The following is a 17,624-nucleotide window of genomic DNA, read 5'->3' on the forward strand; positions in this document are numbered from 1 at the left end:
AACATTTCATTCACAAGGACATCAGAGTTGTCGGATGAGCAATCCTTTTCAATTGTTTCATCAACAAATTAAACAGCAACCTACCTCGTGCTCTAACTTATTTTGTCATATAAAGTGACTGAAATAGAACCACATTAGGTCTACTATTAAGCCCAAGGGTTACACATTAGGCCAACTACTGTAACTTGGGATGACAATGGAACGGAACAGTTGAAGTCATGATACCATAGTGTCACTCCGCTCCACGTGCCTTGTCCGCTTACCTTTTTATTCCATTAATTGTAAACAATAATAGAGATGCTCGTCTTTATTTGAAATGTAGATGGCCGAATTGACACTTATAAACTCTTATTGGTACAATCACCCTAAAATTAGTTAAGGTCGATTATATGAATTTTATACATTCACTCTGCTCCATTGGACCCGTCCCTAACTGGAAAACACAAATATTTGTGTGCACATCTTGATGTTGAATTACCAATCTCTAACTGGAACTTACTATCAATTAAATCAGTTAATTACGGAAACCTTTGATAGAATATCTCATTGATTATTTATATAAAATAAATAATCCTGTTAGATTCCGGAATGCTGGCAGGGAGTAACTTTATAAAATTATTCATAACTTTAGTCCTAAAACAAAATTCCTTCCGACTTTTCTATGACAAAAAATGTTCAATACTTACTAAAATGAGTTCGTACCGGTTCATTCCCCCAATCTCATAAACAAATTCAAAAGAAGAGCAGCTAAAGTAAATTGGGAACTATCATAGTTTCAAGTCAAAATACTCAAAAGCACCTTAGTAAAATGATTTAGCCCATTCAAACTAAGATGTTTTTCTAATCAAGAAAATCCAAGAATAGACATTTGATTATAATTACTTTGAGCATCACTCTCCTTAAATGCATGCACATATGTTTCCAATAGCTTACCCTCAGAAAACAAAAAAGACTGTCAACAGTATCATGTAAATAACTTATACAACAGTTTGAACCAAGCTATTCTAAATATAACTTAAAAATAAGCAGCATTTAAAACAAAACAACTCTATAAGCAACATTAAAAACCAAAGGATTTCTCAAGTTTTTGCTCTATATCTGGATGACACCAGTTTGATCACTTGATCATTCATTCATGGCAACTCAGTATCTGTATATTCACCATTTACCGGACGCAATGCTCCATAAGTTATTTCACAAGCAGAAAGCAAATTTGATGTTGAAAATTCAAGCAAAACCAATAGCAATGACTTTTGTAGCTCAGAACCAAGTTCACTTATCGAGCATCGTTTGAGGTAAATGAATCCGCAAATCCAGTTGGTTTGGCAGGAATGCTTCCTCGACTATCCTGACTAGTACCGGTGAAATCTCCAGTGTCTTCATGCTGCCAGTCCTTCAACATTTCTGGCAGAGGTAGAGAGTAGTCAATTCCTTCATATTCATCCGATTCTTCAAAAGGTTTCCAAGTCTCAACAAGTTGGCCAAGCACATTCACTACGTGTGACATGTCAGGCCTATGATTAGGATCTCTGGCGGTGCAATGTCCGGCTAATTCAGCCATAGTGCAAATGCTCTCATGGATATCTTCCTTCGCATCAAGAGCTGGGTCAACGGAAGCAATGAGATTTCCTTTATTCGATTTTATCTGCCAAAACCACTCAACTAGATATCGAGTTTCCTCAGAACGTTGCTCATCAAGGGCGGCTAGTCCAGTCACAAGTTCCATCAACACCACCCCAAAGCTGAATACATCTATTTTAGTTGTGACTTTTCCGGTTACTGGAGAGAAGTAAAATTGGAGTTAGGATAGATGCAAAAAGGTGACTAACTAGACAGAGAACTTAGATATATCATATACGGTAATGTAAAAATAATGAGTCAGCAATAGTTTCTACACCAAAATTCAAAAGAAGTTTTAAAGCAGCTGTTCAGCATGCCATGCTTGTTGAACAGTTTTACGCGACATATTTCAGTACCATGGCTCGAGAGAAACGTATCTTAATTGGGACGGAGTTTCTATTTCTTCTGACGAGACAAGATAACTATGCTATGAATGGTCATATGGAGAGAGGATGTGATACCTTCTACTTGAACTGTTTAACAAAGATATTGAAAAGAATGAGAATGTGACTGAATGAAGAGAGATTGATATATCAGCGTCCGATGCATATCAATTTAGTAGGCACAATGACAACATAGAGGAATAACAGAATTGCTTCATTAGTTACTCTGTCCTATTTTCGCTAAGGAGGAAGGGCACCGTTCAGCACAGTCTGGATTCTCATTGGAGAGCTGATGCATTTATATAAATATAGAGGGACTAAAAGTGTATTGTATCCATTCAGGTAAAGATGTGTTCATGTAACAGGTTACCAGAGAGTAAAAAATTATAACTGATGCTAAAATGACAACAGTAATTATCAGAACAGTCAAAATGAGTGTATATGAAAGAGATACCAATGGCAAAGAAATGGACACTTACCAGCATATTCAGGAGCAAGGTATCCAAATGTTCCAGCAAGCCTTGTAGCGACAGACCTTTCTTTGTCAGGGGCAAGTTTCACTAATCCAAAATCAGAAACTTTTGCTCTAAAACCATCATCTAGAAGAATGTTTGATGATTTGAGGTCACGATGTATGAAGCTCTGGTGTGCCAGATTATGAAGGTACTCCATCCCTCGAGCAACATCTAGAGCAATATTGAGTCTCTTAGCCCATGATAAAGGCTCTAAGTTCAGGCTCTTCCAGCGGAAAAGATGTCTACTCAGAGCGCCCTTTGACATATATTCATATACCAAAAGCCTCTCATTTCCTTCAATAGAGTATCCCAAAAGTGAAACTAAATGGCGGTGCCTAACCTTAGAAAGCACAGCTATTTCCGCCTGAAATTCATCCAACGCCTTGCTATTGATAATCGCAGATTCCATTCTCTTCACTGCAATATGAGTTCCATGTTCAAGTTCACCTTTGTAAACAACTCCAAAGCCGCCACGACCAAGCTCATTTTCTGGTGCAAAATTACTGGTTACCTTTCGGAGGACCTGGGTTGAAATGGAAAGGTTTCCATCGATCAATTGAGTACCTTCTGTTCCACCACTACTTGTAGTTGTAGTACCACTCTGTGCAGTGTACATCATAGGATCTTCTAAGACCGTGATCTTAACAATGTCATCTTTGTTGAATGGGTCTTTTGGGTGGATGACAGTAGTACCAGCGGCCTTCTTTGGTTTTTTTCTACTCTTGAAAGCTAAAACAACCGCAAGAAGAATTAAGGCCGCAGAAGCTGCACTCACAATTACAATGATAACGGTTTTCTTATTGTTCGAGTCTGAGCCTGATCCCGACCTTATCTCTGGGGAAGGTGGTGTATCTGATAATGTTGGCCGATTATCACTAGGCGAGGGGTTTTTCAGTGGTAACCCCTTACTTGGTTTAGGACTATGGCTCAATGGAGGAAATGGGCCAATACTCGGAGGAGGAGCGCCCACAGTTACATTAGCAACAAGATGAGCATTTCCATCTGTAATGACTTTCACACCATCCCTGAATTTAGGCAATGGAGGGTCAAAATTATTCCCACTTAAATCCAACAATCTCAAAAATCGGAGCTGCGTCAAGTTTGTTGGAATTGGACCGTGCAGACTATTTCCTTCCAAGTGAACTTCAAGCAGTGAATCCAAGTTTGCAAGTGAAGGACTAAGCGTACCGGTAAGGTTCTTTTTCTGTAGATTAACAATCGTAACATGACCTTTAGGATTGCAACTGATTCCAAACCACGAACCTGCACATGGATCATTACCAGTCCATTTAGAAGCAAGCTGGGACGGATAATTCCAACCACCAAGAAGATCTAAAAGTGCATTAACTTGAGGAGCACAAGGAACACCAGGAGTTGATTGACAAAAAGAATTTGAGGAATATGTAGCATTAGCAGCTTTAAACTTTGGGATAGGACCCATGAGCATATTATTGTTCAAGTCTAAGTCTTCCAAGTCTAGATTCGCCAATCCTTCCGGAATCAAACCAACGAGCTTATTTCCATTAAGATTAAGATGCTTCAAAGAAGCCAAATCACCAATCGTATCAGGAATAGATCCATTAAAACTGTTGCCCTGAAGCCATAACGACGTAAGCTCGTCCATAGTACCAATTATGTCAATTGGACCAGTCATTCCACCACCATTAACTGGATTATTCAACCACAAAATCTGAATCATTGAATCACGAAAACTCTCCGGTATCTCACCTGTTAAGCTATTATATGCCAACTTTAAAGTAGTAAGAGAAGGCAATTTTCCGAAAAAATCAGGCAATGGTCCAACTATATTGCAAGACGTGCAAGAAAAATCTGTGAGCTGAGCTGAATCTTGCAACTCAGTTGGAATAGACCATCCAGTTTTATTAAAGGGATTATTATCCAAAGCCAAAACTTGAACACTGCTAAGACCATTAAAGAAATCTGCAGGGATTGTATCAAATTGATTCCAATCCAAATAACCATATTTCAACTCAGATAATCCACTAAAAGTAGGTAATTTACCATTAAAACCATTCTTCTGAAGGCCAAGATTTTGAAGCTTATCTAATTCATTCAAGTTCTGAGGTAAAGGACCCTTTAAACCTAAACTCTGAACCTGAATTTGAGTCACTCTGTCACTAGAACAGAACACGTGGGGCCATGCAGGAGGGCCACATGGATCATTCCCCTTAGATGGCCATTTCAAGAGCTCAGGATTCTCTAATCCATTTCTGAAATCATTCAGAATCTTGAAATCATTCGGATTTGTAACACAAAAAACCACATTTACAAGAATTACAGCAAATGTACATAAGTATACAACAACTCCTCTGGAATCAAAATCCATATTCATGCATCATGAGAATTCAAGATTATCATAAAATTCCATACTTTCCTTTCAAGAATTCTAAACCCCAGATGAACTAATAATCTTGAAAATGCTTACATACAAAAACATCATCTAAAGGATCAAAGTACATAACTGAATTGTAAAAAATGGTACCTTTTTTTGGAGAAAAAAAAAAAGAAAAGAATGAAGGACAGAAGGAGGAATGTGAGTGAATTTTGGAAGAGAAGTGAGTTAAAGAACAGTTGAGCTGCAGGGGTTTTCACTCCTTTACATGTGGATCAAACCCTAAAGGCAAGTACAATTTCATGACACTCTATGTTCCTCTTTCTCTCTCTGTCCTTTGATTACTCACACTTCTGTTTTCTTCTTTTACTTTTTCCTTTTGTTACATGAAATCTATCTAGATTTTGCTAGTTAATTGTGTAAATGGATGTGAGATCTTAAGAATCTCAATGTAAATTATTAAATGAAAGTTGAAACAAACCTCATTGGATGGAATAGACAAAAATTAATTCACATGTATTTTTTTCAACAAATAGACTCCCTACATACTACTCTTCCTGCCTATTTATTGTTTGGAAGTCAAAAAGTTTGTTTTTATTACTATAATTTTTAATTTTTTTTTTATATTAGTTATGTTGACTCATAATATTTTTAATATAATTTCATTATATACATATAAATTTTAATGAGTAATTTATTTCTAAATTCATACCGAAAATAGGCGCTTTAATCCTGGAATTTCTTCACATGAACGGGGACAATATTACTCATATATATTCCAGCAGATCTTTTCATGTTTTTAGGCTTTATTCTTAATATAATATAATACATTCGTTTGTGTTGGTCCAAAAAAAAGGACTCAATATTTTTCTTGTTCGTGGATTTATATAGTCTATCTAATTCAGCGAAAGACGAAAAGTTAAAACTCACACTAATTATTATGTGAAAGATTTCATCTATGCTATTAAAATTGCAAATCATTGTTTGCAAGAATGCACAGATTTCTTTTTATTTTATAAATCTTTGCCCCTCTATTTTTATTTTTAAGAAAAAGAAAAACGAGTGGCATGCCTATTTTTGGGTCAAAGGAGGAACTGGCGTTGTCGGCAACTGTGCGTTTCGGACAATGATGACGAGTTACGATGAGAGCAGCATTGAGACAACATCAACTTCTTCTTTTTTGTTTTTATGTTTTTATTTTCTTTCCAATTTCCATGGGTCCATATTGGAGCGTCGCTTGTTGACGTGTCCATAATTTTTTGGACAATGTTCTCTGTTTGTCTTTTTCTCTCTACATAAAAATAATTTCTTTATTCAATTTTCATTATTAGAGTTACTTTAGTTTTATTTACACGATTAACGACTATAGTGTAATTGCAATTACATTTCAAATTTAAAATTGTGGGTATAGATTGATCCACTCATTATCCTTAAAAAAACTGTAATTGAGTGACTGACTTTGTTTATCCCGAGTTAAATTGACCATCTCCTTAAAAAGAACTACAAATTAGCTAATTACATTATTAAACATAAGCCCGCATTAAGGAATTGGATGAAATAATATATGATCACGACGAAAGACTTTAGTATATTAGAAAACTATTAAGTATGACTTTGAAAACTGACCAAATTCAATACGGAATTGAAGTCTACTTAGTGGGCATTTGGATATAAAATTTGTGAAATTCCGAAAACATATTTTTTAAAAATTCAGAAAAAAAGTGAATATTTTTATGGACAAAATGTCCCTTGATGTTAAGAATATTTGTCTTTTCGGTTGTCTAGAAGTAGAGATTGAGTACTAAGAAACATTACGATGAAATCACCCAGGTTAACAATAAAAGGCTTAAAAGTTACTATACCTAACAAAATTGTATGTATAATTTTTTCCTGTTTAGATTAAAATTCTTTTCTCGAAGTAATATATTCTTTATTTTTCAAGGTTTCTTCTTTCTGAAATTTCTGAGCAACGGCAAAGATAGTATGTTTTTAACGGTTTCAACTTTTCAATTAATTTCACTATTTTTAACCTAAAAGATAGATGCACGCGCAAGTTAAACTTAAATTTAAAATTAAATTTGAAATTTAATAATTTTAAAGTGCAATAAATTCAATAATAAAAACGTTAAAAGTTAAAGTTACTAAATACAAATTCTTGTTCTACCCCTATAGAAGGTTGAGGTTGGGGGAGGGGGAGGGGAACACTCATTCTTGTATGTTGGGACTAGGGGTGTACATGGACCCAGTTGGTTCAGTTTTTATCAAAACCAAACCAAATCAATTATATCGGTTTGGATTGGTTTGGTTTTGTCGGGTTTTTATTACTTAAATATTATTTCAATTACTTTATTAAATTTTTTATAAGTAAATATATGTTTAGTAAAAATTTTAAAAATTGATAAACATATTATCTATTAAAATATTCTTATGGGAGAATTTACTTAGCAACACATAATACTTATCTCTTTAGTCGTCTGACAATAATTTTTTTGTTGATGTACACTTTTATGGTTAATCGAATTTAGTAATTAAACATAAAAATCAATACGATACCTAAATAATAATAATCACTTCAAATTCTAAAAAAATATAAAAATTTAATAGATCTTGACATATGAATATGGAAGAATAAAGAGATTGACGCACTTCAGTAACACTTGATAAGAAAGTGATCATACAACCCATTATTTAAGGTTAATAAATATGGAGCACTTCATATTCTATTAAATATTATATTACGTACGAGAATCTCAAATATTTTTAGATATTTTAAAAGAAAATTCTATATAAAATTTTATATATATATATATATATATAAATTATATATTTATATATCGGTTTGGTTCGGATTTTTTTTACTCAATACTAAACCAAACCTAGTCGAATTTTTTAATCAATTTGGTTTAACTTTTCGATTTGATGTGATTTTCCGGTTCAGTTTGTACGCCCCAAGTTGAGACTATTTGTATATGAAAATAACAAGTCCGAAAACGGGAATTTCACGCATCCTTAGCAACTTCATAGAATACACATACACATTAATTAAAGTTTTTGGTGGTTGCATTTAAAGCTTTTTTTTTTTGGTGGCCTAGCTCCTTGTCACTAGGGGCATTACTTTTTACGAGTATATACCAAAAAATGAATTCATTACTAATTCAATTAGTAATTAGTTGACTCTCAGCGTCAAGTACATTTAATTTTCAACTTCTTTTGAGAAAAAAAGGAAACTTACCTTTATTAATAAAGATAAGAATATAAGCGAGATCTCTAACCGGATGAGATAAAAAATATTTTCACGTGTTACTCAATTAGATTTTTAAAAAGTTATTTACTACTAAGTTTTCAATCCAAAAGAGATAACCTTTTTCGCTCATTTTCTTTGAATATTTATATTTTTAAAATCTCTTTCTAAATAAATGGTTAATTATTTAAATGAGACTCAAATGAGGAAATCTGTAAATTGGCGATGTCCAGAGTCTTATAAATAGAATATCTTCTACATGTATTTCGAGAAAACAAAATCGTCTGCATGCACTATTAACCAATTGACAGAACATATTACAATTTTTTATACAGCGAAAGGTATAATGACAGATTAATAGATATATAAGGATGACTAAATATCAACTAATAAAAGTACCAATATTGCCTAAAAAAATTATTTTACAAAACAAACTAACAATGCTACATTGTTAGCATACGAAAGATTTTTTCTCGCACCAAATATTTATATCGAAACAATAAATTAATGCAAAGATATATGTTTTATATTTTGTTTATATTCTTTTAATATTTAATCATGATTAAGTAATACATACATATTTATACTTTAATTGTAGATTTTCCGCGAGTATACTATTGAGACGTATGTATGTAGCTTATACGTCTCTGTCAAAACCAAATTCCTCTACGTATGCATGCAACTGAAGTGCTGATATTTTTTTCTTTCTTTATGTTTTTACTTTTTTGAGGAGACAAAGTTAGGTGAAATATCTTTATCAAATTTTGTCAGCCAACTAAAGATGTATGATTTTCAATTCCTATGAATCAATAGAATTTATCATATAGTATATGTTACTCCTAGTTTCTTTTCTTTTCTTTTTTCGTTTAACATGTGCCTAAAAGAATTTGCAAAATGAACTATTCCTTATCTCAATTTTTTTGAAAATGAACATTCCTCAAAACATTAGTGTAAAAATATTTTCCTAAATGTAGTATATTCTTGTTGTTATACAGTTTTGCCCACTCTCGAATTTTTCAATTAAGAAGAATAATTTGGTGATGTTTAATTTCTACTAATAATAATAAGGGAATTACTTCGGGATTCACTCTTGAAATATATCGTCGCTTTTACTGTTGATGCCTTAAATTTGGCCTAAAACTTATGGAACAAGGAGTTTAAAATATGTTCCGATAGAACGAGAATTCTTCTTTCATTCTAAAAAAAAAAAACGATACTTCTTTGGGGAAAAGAACTTGAATTAGGTTATTTTAGAAGTTCTCATTTTTCTATTAGAGATGTAGTATGTCATTTTCTATTCCAAAATATCTCAAATACTTGAAGGGACTGCTAACATGAAGAGATTAGGAAATTTCCTTCTCTATCTCTAGTGATCACTTTTCTTTTTCGACCAAGTTCTGAGTTCGTTTTACTTTTCCTGTTGGCAAATCAGCAAAGTAGATTCTATTGACAACTGTATTTTTCAACACAAACTGAAAATAGTAAATACCACTCGAGTAGACACAGAAGGACTAAATGCGTTTATTATCTAGTCTTATAGTAGAACATATGAGATGATTAATAAAGTCTTCAACTTTTTAAAAGCAAAGTAAAAAAGGAGCAAATTTGTCCACTATTAGGCCCTTGTTGAAATGCACATTGTGGAATTTTAAAAGCTAAAGAATAGTACTAGTATAGCAAAATTAGAGTAAGTCAAGTTTGAACTTTTCTACAAGTCACAATAGCAACGGTAATCAATGCTATTCTCCGAGGGTCCAATATATCAGCTTCAAAAACAGAGGTTTGAAATATTAATTTTTTTAAATCAAATTACAGAATGAGAGTGATATTAGAATAGAACCAACAACTGATATGGTGAATATGAAGGCCTTTTCAAAGGAGAAAATGAGTAAGAATCATCAACTGGTAATTGATTTGAACGCGCTATTTTGCTGATATGTAGATGACTTATTGGGACAATCTTTTATGTAACACTTCAGGAAAAATGTAATGTTGCTGTCACACCAGAAGTTGATAGTATTTACCGAGTTCTAAATCCAGTGACATGAGACAGGCTGTTGGGACACATATAGTGCTTGAGCTCATAAGCAAACCGAACGAGATCCCAACTAAGCATCTTTAAGGAATGGTACAGTCTCCTTTTGATACTTTTTGATAGCTTCAATTACCTTTGTTGGAAATGATTCATCTTCAGGATAATAAGCAATAGGATCAGATAATAGAGGTTCTGAAACGTTCAGCACACCTTCAAGAGTCGCGTGCAGAGAATAGGCTGCATATGTAACATGGTATCCACCTTCTTGGACGATCAGGAGCCGTCCATTGCTATACTTATCAGCCATGCCACGAATTGTCCGCCCAATATCTCTGTAACCCTCCATCGTCAAGCATTGCCTTCCATTTGGATCAAACTGAAAATTCAAGCAGAGTTGAAGAAGTTTCTTGAGTTAGCATAATATGATAGCTCTATAAACTAAACAATCCACCACTCACCCTGATTTATTACCATGACATAAATAAACGTGATTATTTGCATCTCTAAAGAGTTAACATTAAATGCATAGAACTTTTGGAACTGACATTCCTATCTTGAGTTTGACATGCTGTAGTAATATAAATGCGTTAATGCTAACTAACATCAACTATGAAAGAAACATAGATGATAGATTCAGTTTTCAGCCTTCTGCATCGGGGGTCATAGAGTTCAAGTCAAAGGAATCGTTGAAGTATGACCAACAGGTGAATGAAAAAAGAAAAGTTGGTGGATCAGCTGGAGTTAATGGTTTGGTTCTGTTGATGAAAGTCTAAGGCAATTAGGCAGAAAGCATATTCACAGGAGAGAAAAACCAGCTGCCGATTTATCATCAGGGCCAGGATGAGAAAAATAAGGATAGCTAAGAGACTGTAGCCTCCAACTCCAAGCAAAGGATAACTAATCAAGCATCAAGAATGGGCAGAAGACGTCTAACACTAGACGTAGGTATACCTGCATTGCATGTTATGGGATTCCACTCATATTACAAACTCTGACTACTCTTTTCTTGATAAATAACTCTTCTGAGGGAGTTTCCAACTTTCCTATGAAGAAAAGCATAAGATATGCTCAACAACACTGTAGTTTGTCTACACCCAAAATTACGCCAAAATAAGAAAGTTTAATGCAGCTTCCTGTAGAATATCCTGCAGCCTCCTAGCTGATTTAGTGCATGATAAAATTCGAGAACTGAATAGTAATCTAAAACCACTAAAGCAAACTAGTTGACTGTTCTCAAAAACATCGCTCACATGTTATGCACATTTGACATTTGGACTAAAATATTTGGACTCAAACAGAATTCAACTTTGTCAAAATGAGTATTGAAACAGCTAATCTGCAGTTCTAAGCATCTAAGTAGAGTGCTTGTGTAATTGAGGTTAAGGAACCTTTAACCGCCTGCCACCCAAGCTCCTATGTCTGAGAAAGTATAGACCAGCATTATTAGGAGATTAACAAGAAATGCACGGCTCGATGAGCTCTGCTAATTCCTCTCAACTTAACTTTAACTATTTACTATGGGTCAACCTATAATCCGAAGCATATGCCTGTGTTAACACCAACCACAAATCGACAACTATCTTTCATGTCTGAATATGCCTTCTTTTCACATTTTTAAGATGGTATTGCATTGATTAATGAACTTCACTTCAACATACCTTTCAAATTCCATCACAAATTACAAAACATTGAACTGCAATAAGATAGTGCACTTACAGCACTTGAGTCCTGCCCAACAACCAAAACCAACATATCAGGCTCAAATTTCTCTATAGCAGGAACAACTAAATGTTGCACGGCATAACCATACCCTTTGTCTCCAGTTCCATTTGGCAAAGGTATATTCAGGTTATACCCAAAGCCTTCACCCTCACCAAGCTCATCTACAGTTCCACTCTGTGGATGAGAGGGGCCCCAAGAACCATGATTCATATGCAGTGAGATCGTAAGAACTCTATCAGAACGATAAAATCCTTCTGCTGTTCCATTCCCGTAATGAACATCAATGTCAAGGACAGCAACTTTTCTACAACCACTATCTAGAGCCAGTTGTACAGCTAGACCCGCATTGTTAAGGAAGCAATATCCGTCAGCTTGAGTAGGTTGTGCATGATGACCAGGTGGTCTGACCAATGCATAAGCAATTTTCCCGTGTCCATCACTTATATGCTTCATAGCTGATAACGCAGTACCAGCAGCAACAAGTGCGGCATCCCATGACCCAGGATTTAAGAATGTCCCTCCACATATTTCTTTCCCGCCATTTCTATCAGCTTCAATTAGTTCATTTACATATTCTGACAAATTAAAAATGAAAAAGCTTAGTGGCTTAAATTTTGGATTGAGAATAAATTCCAGAATAGCGTTTGGATTTACTAAAAGCCAACTCATGACAGAATATACCTAAAGTTTGTGTATGTTCTCATGGTCTGTATTTACTCGAGAGATTATCCGGGTTTCTTTAATGAAGGTTTGCGTGCTTGACTAACCATACTGATTCAATATGCTAGAGTGCCTTACATAGTCCATAATTACTAGGGATTGATTGGTCGGGATGGAAAAGAAACAGTAAATAAAGCTCAAATAATTTAACTTCAATATACATCACCTCTCTGCATTAATTTCCTTTATTTCTATTCCTTTAAATCAATTCGTTTCTTCCAATTCCTTCAAACCAATCAACCCCTTAAGTTGGTTATAATGTGCTATCCTTACTTCCTTTTCCATAATTGCATTCTGTTTAACAATACTGATTGTGCTACACATGCTTTGGCAGCTTAGAATAAATCCATGTGCCTTCAATTTGATATATAATTCAATTTTCAAACTAGTGGTAAATAAGCACTAGAAGATAATCTGGACGTGGAATTTTACTATACTATGCTTCATTTTTTCTGGTAATTACCTTAATGATCTTTGACGAATCTTTTGGCTTTAAGAATTATCACACCTGTCAGTTTCCAAATTAGAATGAGGAGCAAAGTCAGTTTAATTCCCAATTAGAATGAAATTCACTTCCTCGGTCACAGGACATTCTGCATTTGTAAACTTAAATTTCACATCTCAAAATTGTAGCAACTTTCATATAAACTTTAATCCCCTAAAGGACCCTCTTCACAACCCATAATGTTTTTAGGTAGAAATGCCTAAAAGTTTAAGTTTTACCTAAAAGATTCTATCTTTCACTTCCAAATGGTCGATCACATTTAACTTTAGCTGGGATTTTATAAGTCTTATATAATGTTATCTTCAAGACAAATATTTATGAATGATATTTCACTACAAAAATTAGTCAACTCTTGAAAGAAATTTTTTTTTTTAGTCAAATTTGGGAGAGTGGAGTAACAATCTAGTCTAGACTATCCTAGATAGAGCAATATACTCGACTAAAACACGTAGAATTGTAGAAATCAAAAGTTTATACAGAAAAAAAAAAAAAAAACTGAAAGGAAGTTCAAGTGGGGTACCTTGGGTGTGGAAAGATAACAATTCAGAGATAAGAGCAGGGCGGCCATGGTGCCAAGAAATGAAAGGTGAAATAGGACCCCTTTTGAGAATGGACAACATGTTCTTTACCCTGTCTGCATTTTCTGGGTGCTTTTCCAAAACATCAAGAAAACCGGGATCCATTCCTGTGTCAAAAACACCAGTTCCTGTATCATGTTTCAGCATGCCCTCGTCCCAGAATACATGAATGAGGTTGTCTGCTTGTAAAGATGAAGGAGGAAAAGACTCAGCAGAAGCCATGAAGAAATTGGAGAGTTGGAAATCAAGCCGGAGATTGGAATTGAGTAAGAAGCTGCACTGACTTGACACGACAGTGGTGAATTTGTTTGACGCGCTCTTTTTATTCAAGGAAATGACAAAATTGTCCCTAAAACATTAGCGTTATTGCTCTCTGTCAATTTCGTACATTGTTGAGTTTTGGAATCTAAGGATGCAAAAGCTTCCTAGCTACAACTGAGAAAAGCCACCGGAAGATCGACTGAGAAGCGAGGAAGAACACATGGAGTCCAAATTTATTGGATTTAAATCCATAAAATAATTTGGACGGTATTTTAACTTCTAAGATATTCTAGTCCAACTAAAATACTATAGGCTAATATAATTGAGTTAATTATATAATTCCAATACCTATGAGTTAAATAAATAAATTCAAATTTATTGTGCTAACCCATTTAGTTGAGCTACAAATGATGAGCTCACTTCATTAGGCTCAATATGCTATCTTCCTAGAAGTCATGTTTGGTGCCACGTGTCAAATGATGTGGCACGCCAAGTCAAACGGAAGAGCCAATAGGATTATGCCACGCGTCGAAATGACAAGACATGCTAAGTCAAATTAAAAGGCCAATGAAACTGCGCCACATGTGCATGTGACATGTTCCGGCCAATCAAATGCGGTCTTGTCACGTTTCAATCTCATTGATCGGAAAGAGTTTGTTCTCATCGCAACTTTCTCTCCCACAACTATAAATAGTGGTTTTCATAACTCAGAAACGGACACCATAAATTATAACAAGAAGACACAAGGGAGCTCGTGGATCAAAGGCTACAATTCTCTGCAAACTGTAAGTGTTCAAGTATTCAAGCATTTCAACACAAATTTCAAATATTCAAGATCAAGAACAAAGTCAGATCAAATACAAGGCGTTCAAGATCAAGGCTACTTGTCCGTGATAAAATTCGTGGCAACAGTCAAAGCGTTCGCGACGGATAAATCAAATTCAAATTCAAGATCAAGCTCAAAGGCCCTTGAATTTATATTGAAAAGAAGAACCATAGGATTCATACAGATTGTAACACTCAAATATTTGAAATAAAATACTACGATTGTTGCAATATTATTCAGTCTTTTTTTTTTCTTGACACAAATTGATTGTCTACAAATTCTGGCACGCCCAGTGGGACCAGTTCTGCCTTTCATCTCTTCTTCCTGCAAATCGAAAACTACAAGTTTCAAGATTATCTGTTGTGATAGTCGGGTACTTCAAGTCTCGTCTTCAAATTTCAGCAAGCCTACACCTCGACAAACCTTGAAGTAAGGGCATTTGTAGATACTGAAATTTTAGCAAATCAAGATAAATCCTAATTTCAAGACAACTCTTGAAATATTAGGAGCCTATTAGGGTTAGTGGTGGCTACTCCACCCAAACCTTAATGCATGTCTATAAATAAAGTTACATATGGTCTTCAAAGATGATCTCAACAATTCCATAAACTCTTGGAATATGCACAAAGAGATCAAATATACGATCTCTGAAATTCCATAAAACCCTTGGAATATTCATTAAGAGATCAAAGACATGTCAAATATGTCTTGCTCAAAGTTCTAGCAACATTCAAGATCCAAATGGAGTGTTGCTACATGGTTCTTGATCATCATACATCAAGAAGATGTATATCATCCTACATACGATAAATACACCGCTAAGGCCCTCAAATTATGGATAATAAATCGAAGAAAAGAATTAAGGGATAAACAGAGTTGTAACCCGCAATGTTTATCAATAAAATTATTTTTTCTTTATAGTTGTTTGTAATTGCAGTTTTATTTTCTTACAGAAATTCATTGCAAACAAATTGGCACGCCCGGTGGGATTAGTTCTGCCTTTCATCTCTTCCTCCTGTAAATCGAAAACTCCAAGTTTCAAAATCATTTGTTGCAATGGTCGAGTACTTCAAGTCTCGTCTTCAAGTTTCGGCAAGCCTACACCCCGACAAACCTTGAAGTAGGGGGCATTTGTAGACATCAAAATTTTAAAGGATCAAGCTAAATCCTAAATTCAAGATACTACAAGACTCTTGAAATCCTAGGAGTCTATCAGGGTTTCTTGGAGGTTACTCTACCCTAAACCATAGCGCACACTTATATAAAGGGATGCATATTCCCTTGAAGAGGCGTCTCAAAACCCCCATAAATTCTCGGATATTCACAAAGGGATCAAGGCATAAAATAATACAATGATCAATAGATGTCCTTCTTGATAATCAAATACTTTAAGAAGATCAAATAATCCAGAGAGGTCTGTATCATCTTACGTTCGAGAATATGTTGATCCAGCCCTCGAATCACGGAGAACAATTCGGAGGAAGAATCAAAGGATAAACAGAGTTGTAACCCACAATGTTTACTCTGTTATGATTGCAGTTTATATTTTGTATGTTGAAAATTTATTGTTTAGAAATTATGGCACGGCCAGTGTGACAATCTCTATATCATCTCAACTTTTCAATCACCAAAGTTCAAAAACATCGAAATAGCTTCACAGAGAAATCAACTCCAGATCAACTCTCATTAAGGCTGGTAATTCCAAGTTCTATGCTGATGTGGAAAGCATACTCAATGTTATCTTTGAAAGCTTTGAGCCAGTTACAAGGAGCAAAGCAAGCTCTTTAGGACAACAAGCACTCCAAGTGTCATCTGTATCAACCCCTATTTTGGGATCTTCATCCTCAAAAGTAGTGAGATCTTCTGTAAGAACGACCAAGAAAAGGAACGACGTTGCCGAAAGGGTTGAAAAGATTCTTGCTCAACTTAGTTTATCTAAGTCCAAGAAACCTTTCATGCAAGCCGATGATGATGAGTTGAGCATTGGATCTCCTCTAATATCCATTAATGCGACCTCTAAGCTCTATCCCAGCAATGATATTTATTATTCTTTATCCTCTACGGCGATCATGCAAGCAATGGTTATTGAAGCTTATACTGTAGAAGAACAACTTACAAATTTGACGAAAGCAGTTGAAAGCTTATCAAAGCGCGTGCAAGATCAAGATGCTAAACTTTCCAAGCTAATAAATACATTGGATAGCATAGTAGAGGAAGAATCCACACAAACACCTTTAAATCTTCAAATATCACAAGAGAAAGAAGACTCCTCCAAAAAGCAAGCAACGACAACCAAGGACATTCAAGTCTCTGCTGAAGGTCTGATTCCTGTTGAGAAATTAAAAGACTTCATCATGGAGGCTATCATAGATAAGCCTGAGTCGTCCAAATTATCTCTCACATATGCAAAGCCATACACTCAAAAAATTGATAACTTGAAGATATATGTTGGTTATCAATCTCCTAAGTTGCAACAATTCGACGACCAGGGAAATTCGAGACAACATATAGCACACTTTGATGAAACTTGCAACAATCCTAGAATGTATGGCAATTATCTTGTCAAAAATTTTGTGCGATGTCTCAAAGGTAATGCATTCGATTGGTACACATATCTCGAATATGTTTCCATCGATAGTTGGGAGCAGTTGGAGCAAGAGTTTCTGAATCGTTTCTATAGCACAAGACGCATTGTAAGCATGATCGAACTTACAAGATCTCATTAACGAGAGGATGAGCCAGTTATTGACTTTATCAACCGCTGAAGGAGCTTAAACTTCAACTACAAAGATCACCTTAGTGAAACTTCTAGCATCGAAATGTCCATTCAAGGCATGTGTTAGGGTCTTCGCTATATATTACAAG

The 17,624-nt window shown here is 34.9% G+C and overlaps 2 protein-coding genes across 3 annotated transcripts; both read right to left on the bottom strand.

Moving 5' to 3' along the window:
* Positions 1-853: 853 nt before the first annotated feature.
* On the bottom strand, positions 854-5,003 carry LOC104116438 (receptor-like kinase TMK3). The gene is made up of 2 exons (XM_009627290.4): positions 2,483-5,003; positions 854-1,779 (listed from the first exon to the last, which is right to left on the bottom strand). Exons 1-2 carry the CDS (start codon positions 4,869-4,871, stop codon positions 1,277-1,279), a joined length of 2,892 nt encoding a protein of 963 aa, XP_009625585.1. The 5' UTR covers positions 4,872-5,003; the 3' UTR covers positions 854-1,276.
* A 4,871-nt stretch (positions 5,004-9,874) lies between these two features.
* LOC104116437 (histone deacetylase 8) lies at positions 9,875-14,145 on the bottom strand. 2 transcript variants are annotated; one of them, XM_009627289.4, is made up of 4 exons: positions 13,615-14,145; positions 11,864-12,444; positions 10,358-10,523; positions 9,875-10,280 (listed from the first exon to the last, which is right to left on the bottom strand). In XM_009627289.4, exons 1-4 carry the CDS (start codon positions 13,892-13,894, stop codon positions 10,273-10,275), a joined length of 1,035 nt encoding a protein of 344 aa, XP_009625584.1. In that variant the 5' UTR covers positions 13,895-14,145; the 3' UTR covers positions 9,875-10,272. The 2 variants fall into 2 exon arrangements, with proteins under 2 accessions (XP_009625584.1, XP_009625583.1); XM_009627288.4 differs by having other exon boundaries at positions 9,875-10,523.
* Positions 14,146-17,624: the final 3,479 nt, after the last annotated feature.

The sequence above is a fragment of the Nicotiana tomentosiformis genome, chromosome 6, assembly GCF_000390325.3.
Source record: "Nicotiana tomentosiformis chromosome 6, ASM39032v3, whole genome shotgun sequence".
Lineage (NCBI taxonomy): Eukaryota > Viridiplantae > Streptophyta > Magnoliopsida > Solanales > Solanaceae > Nicotiana > Nicotiana tomentosiformis.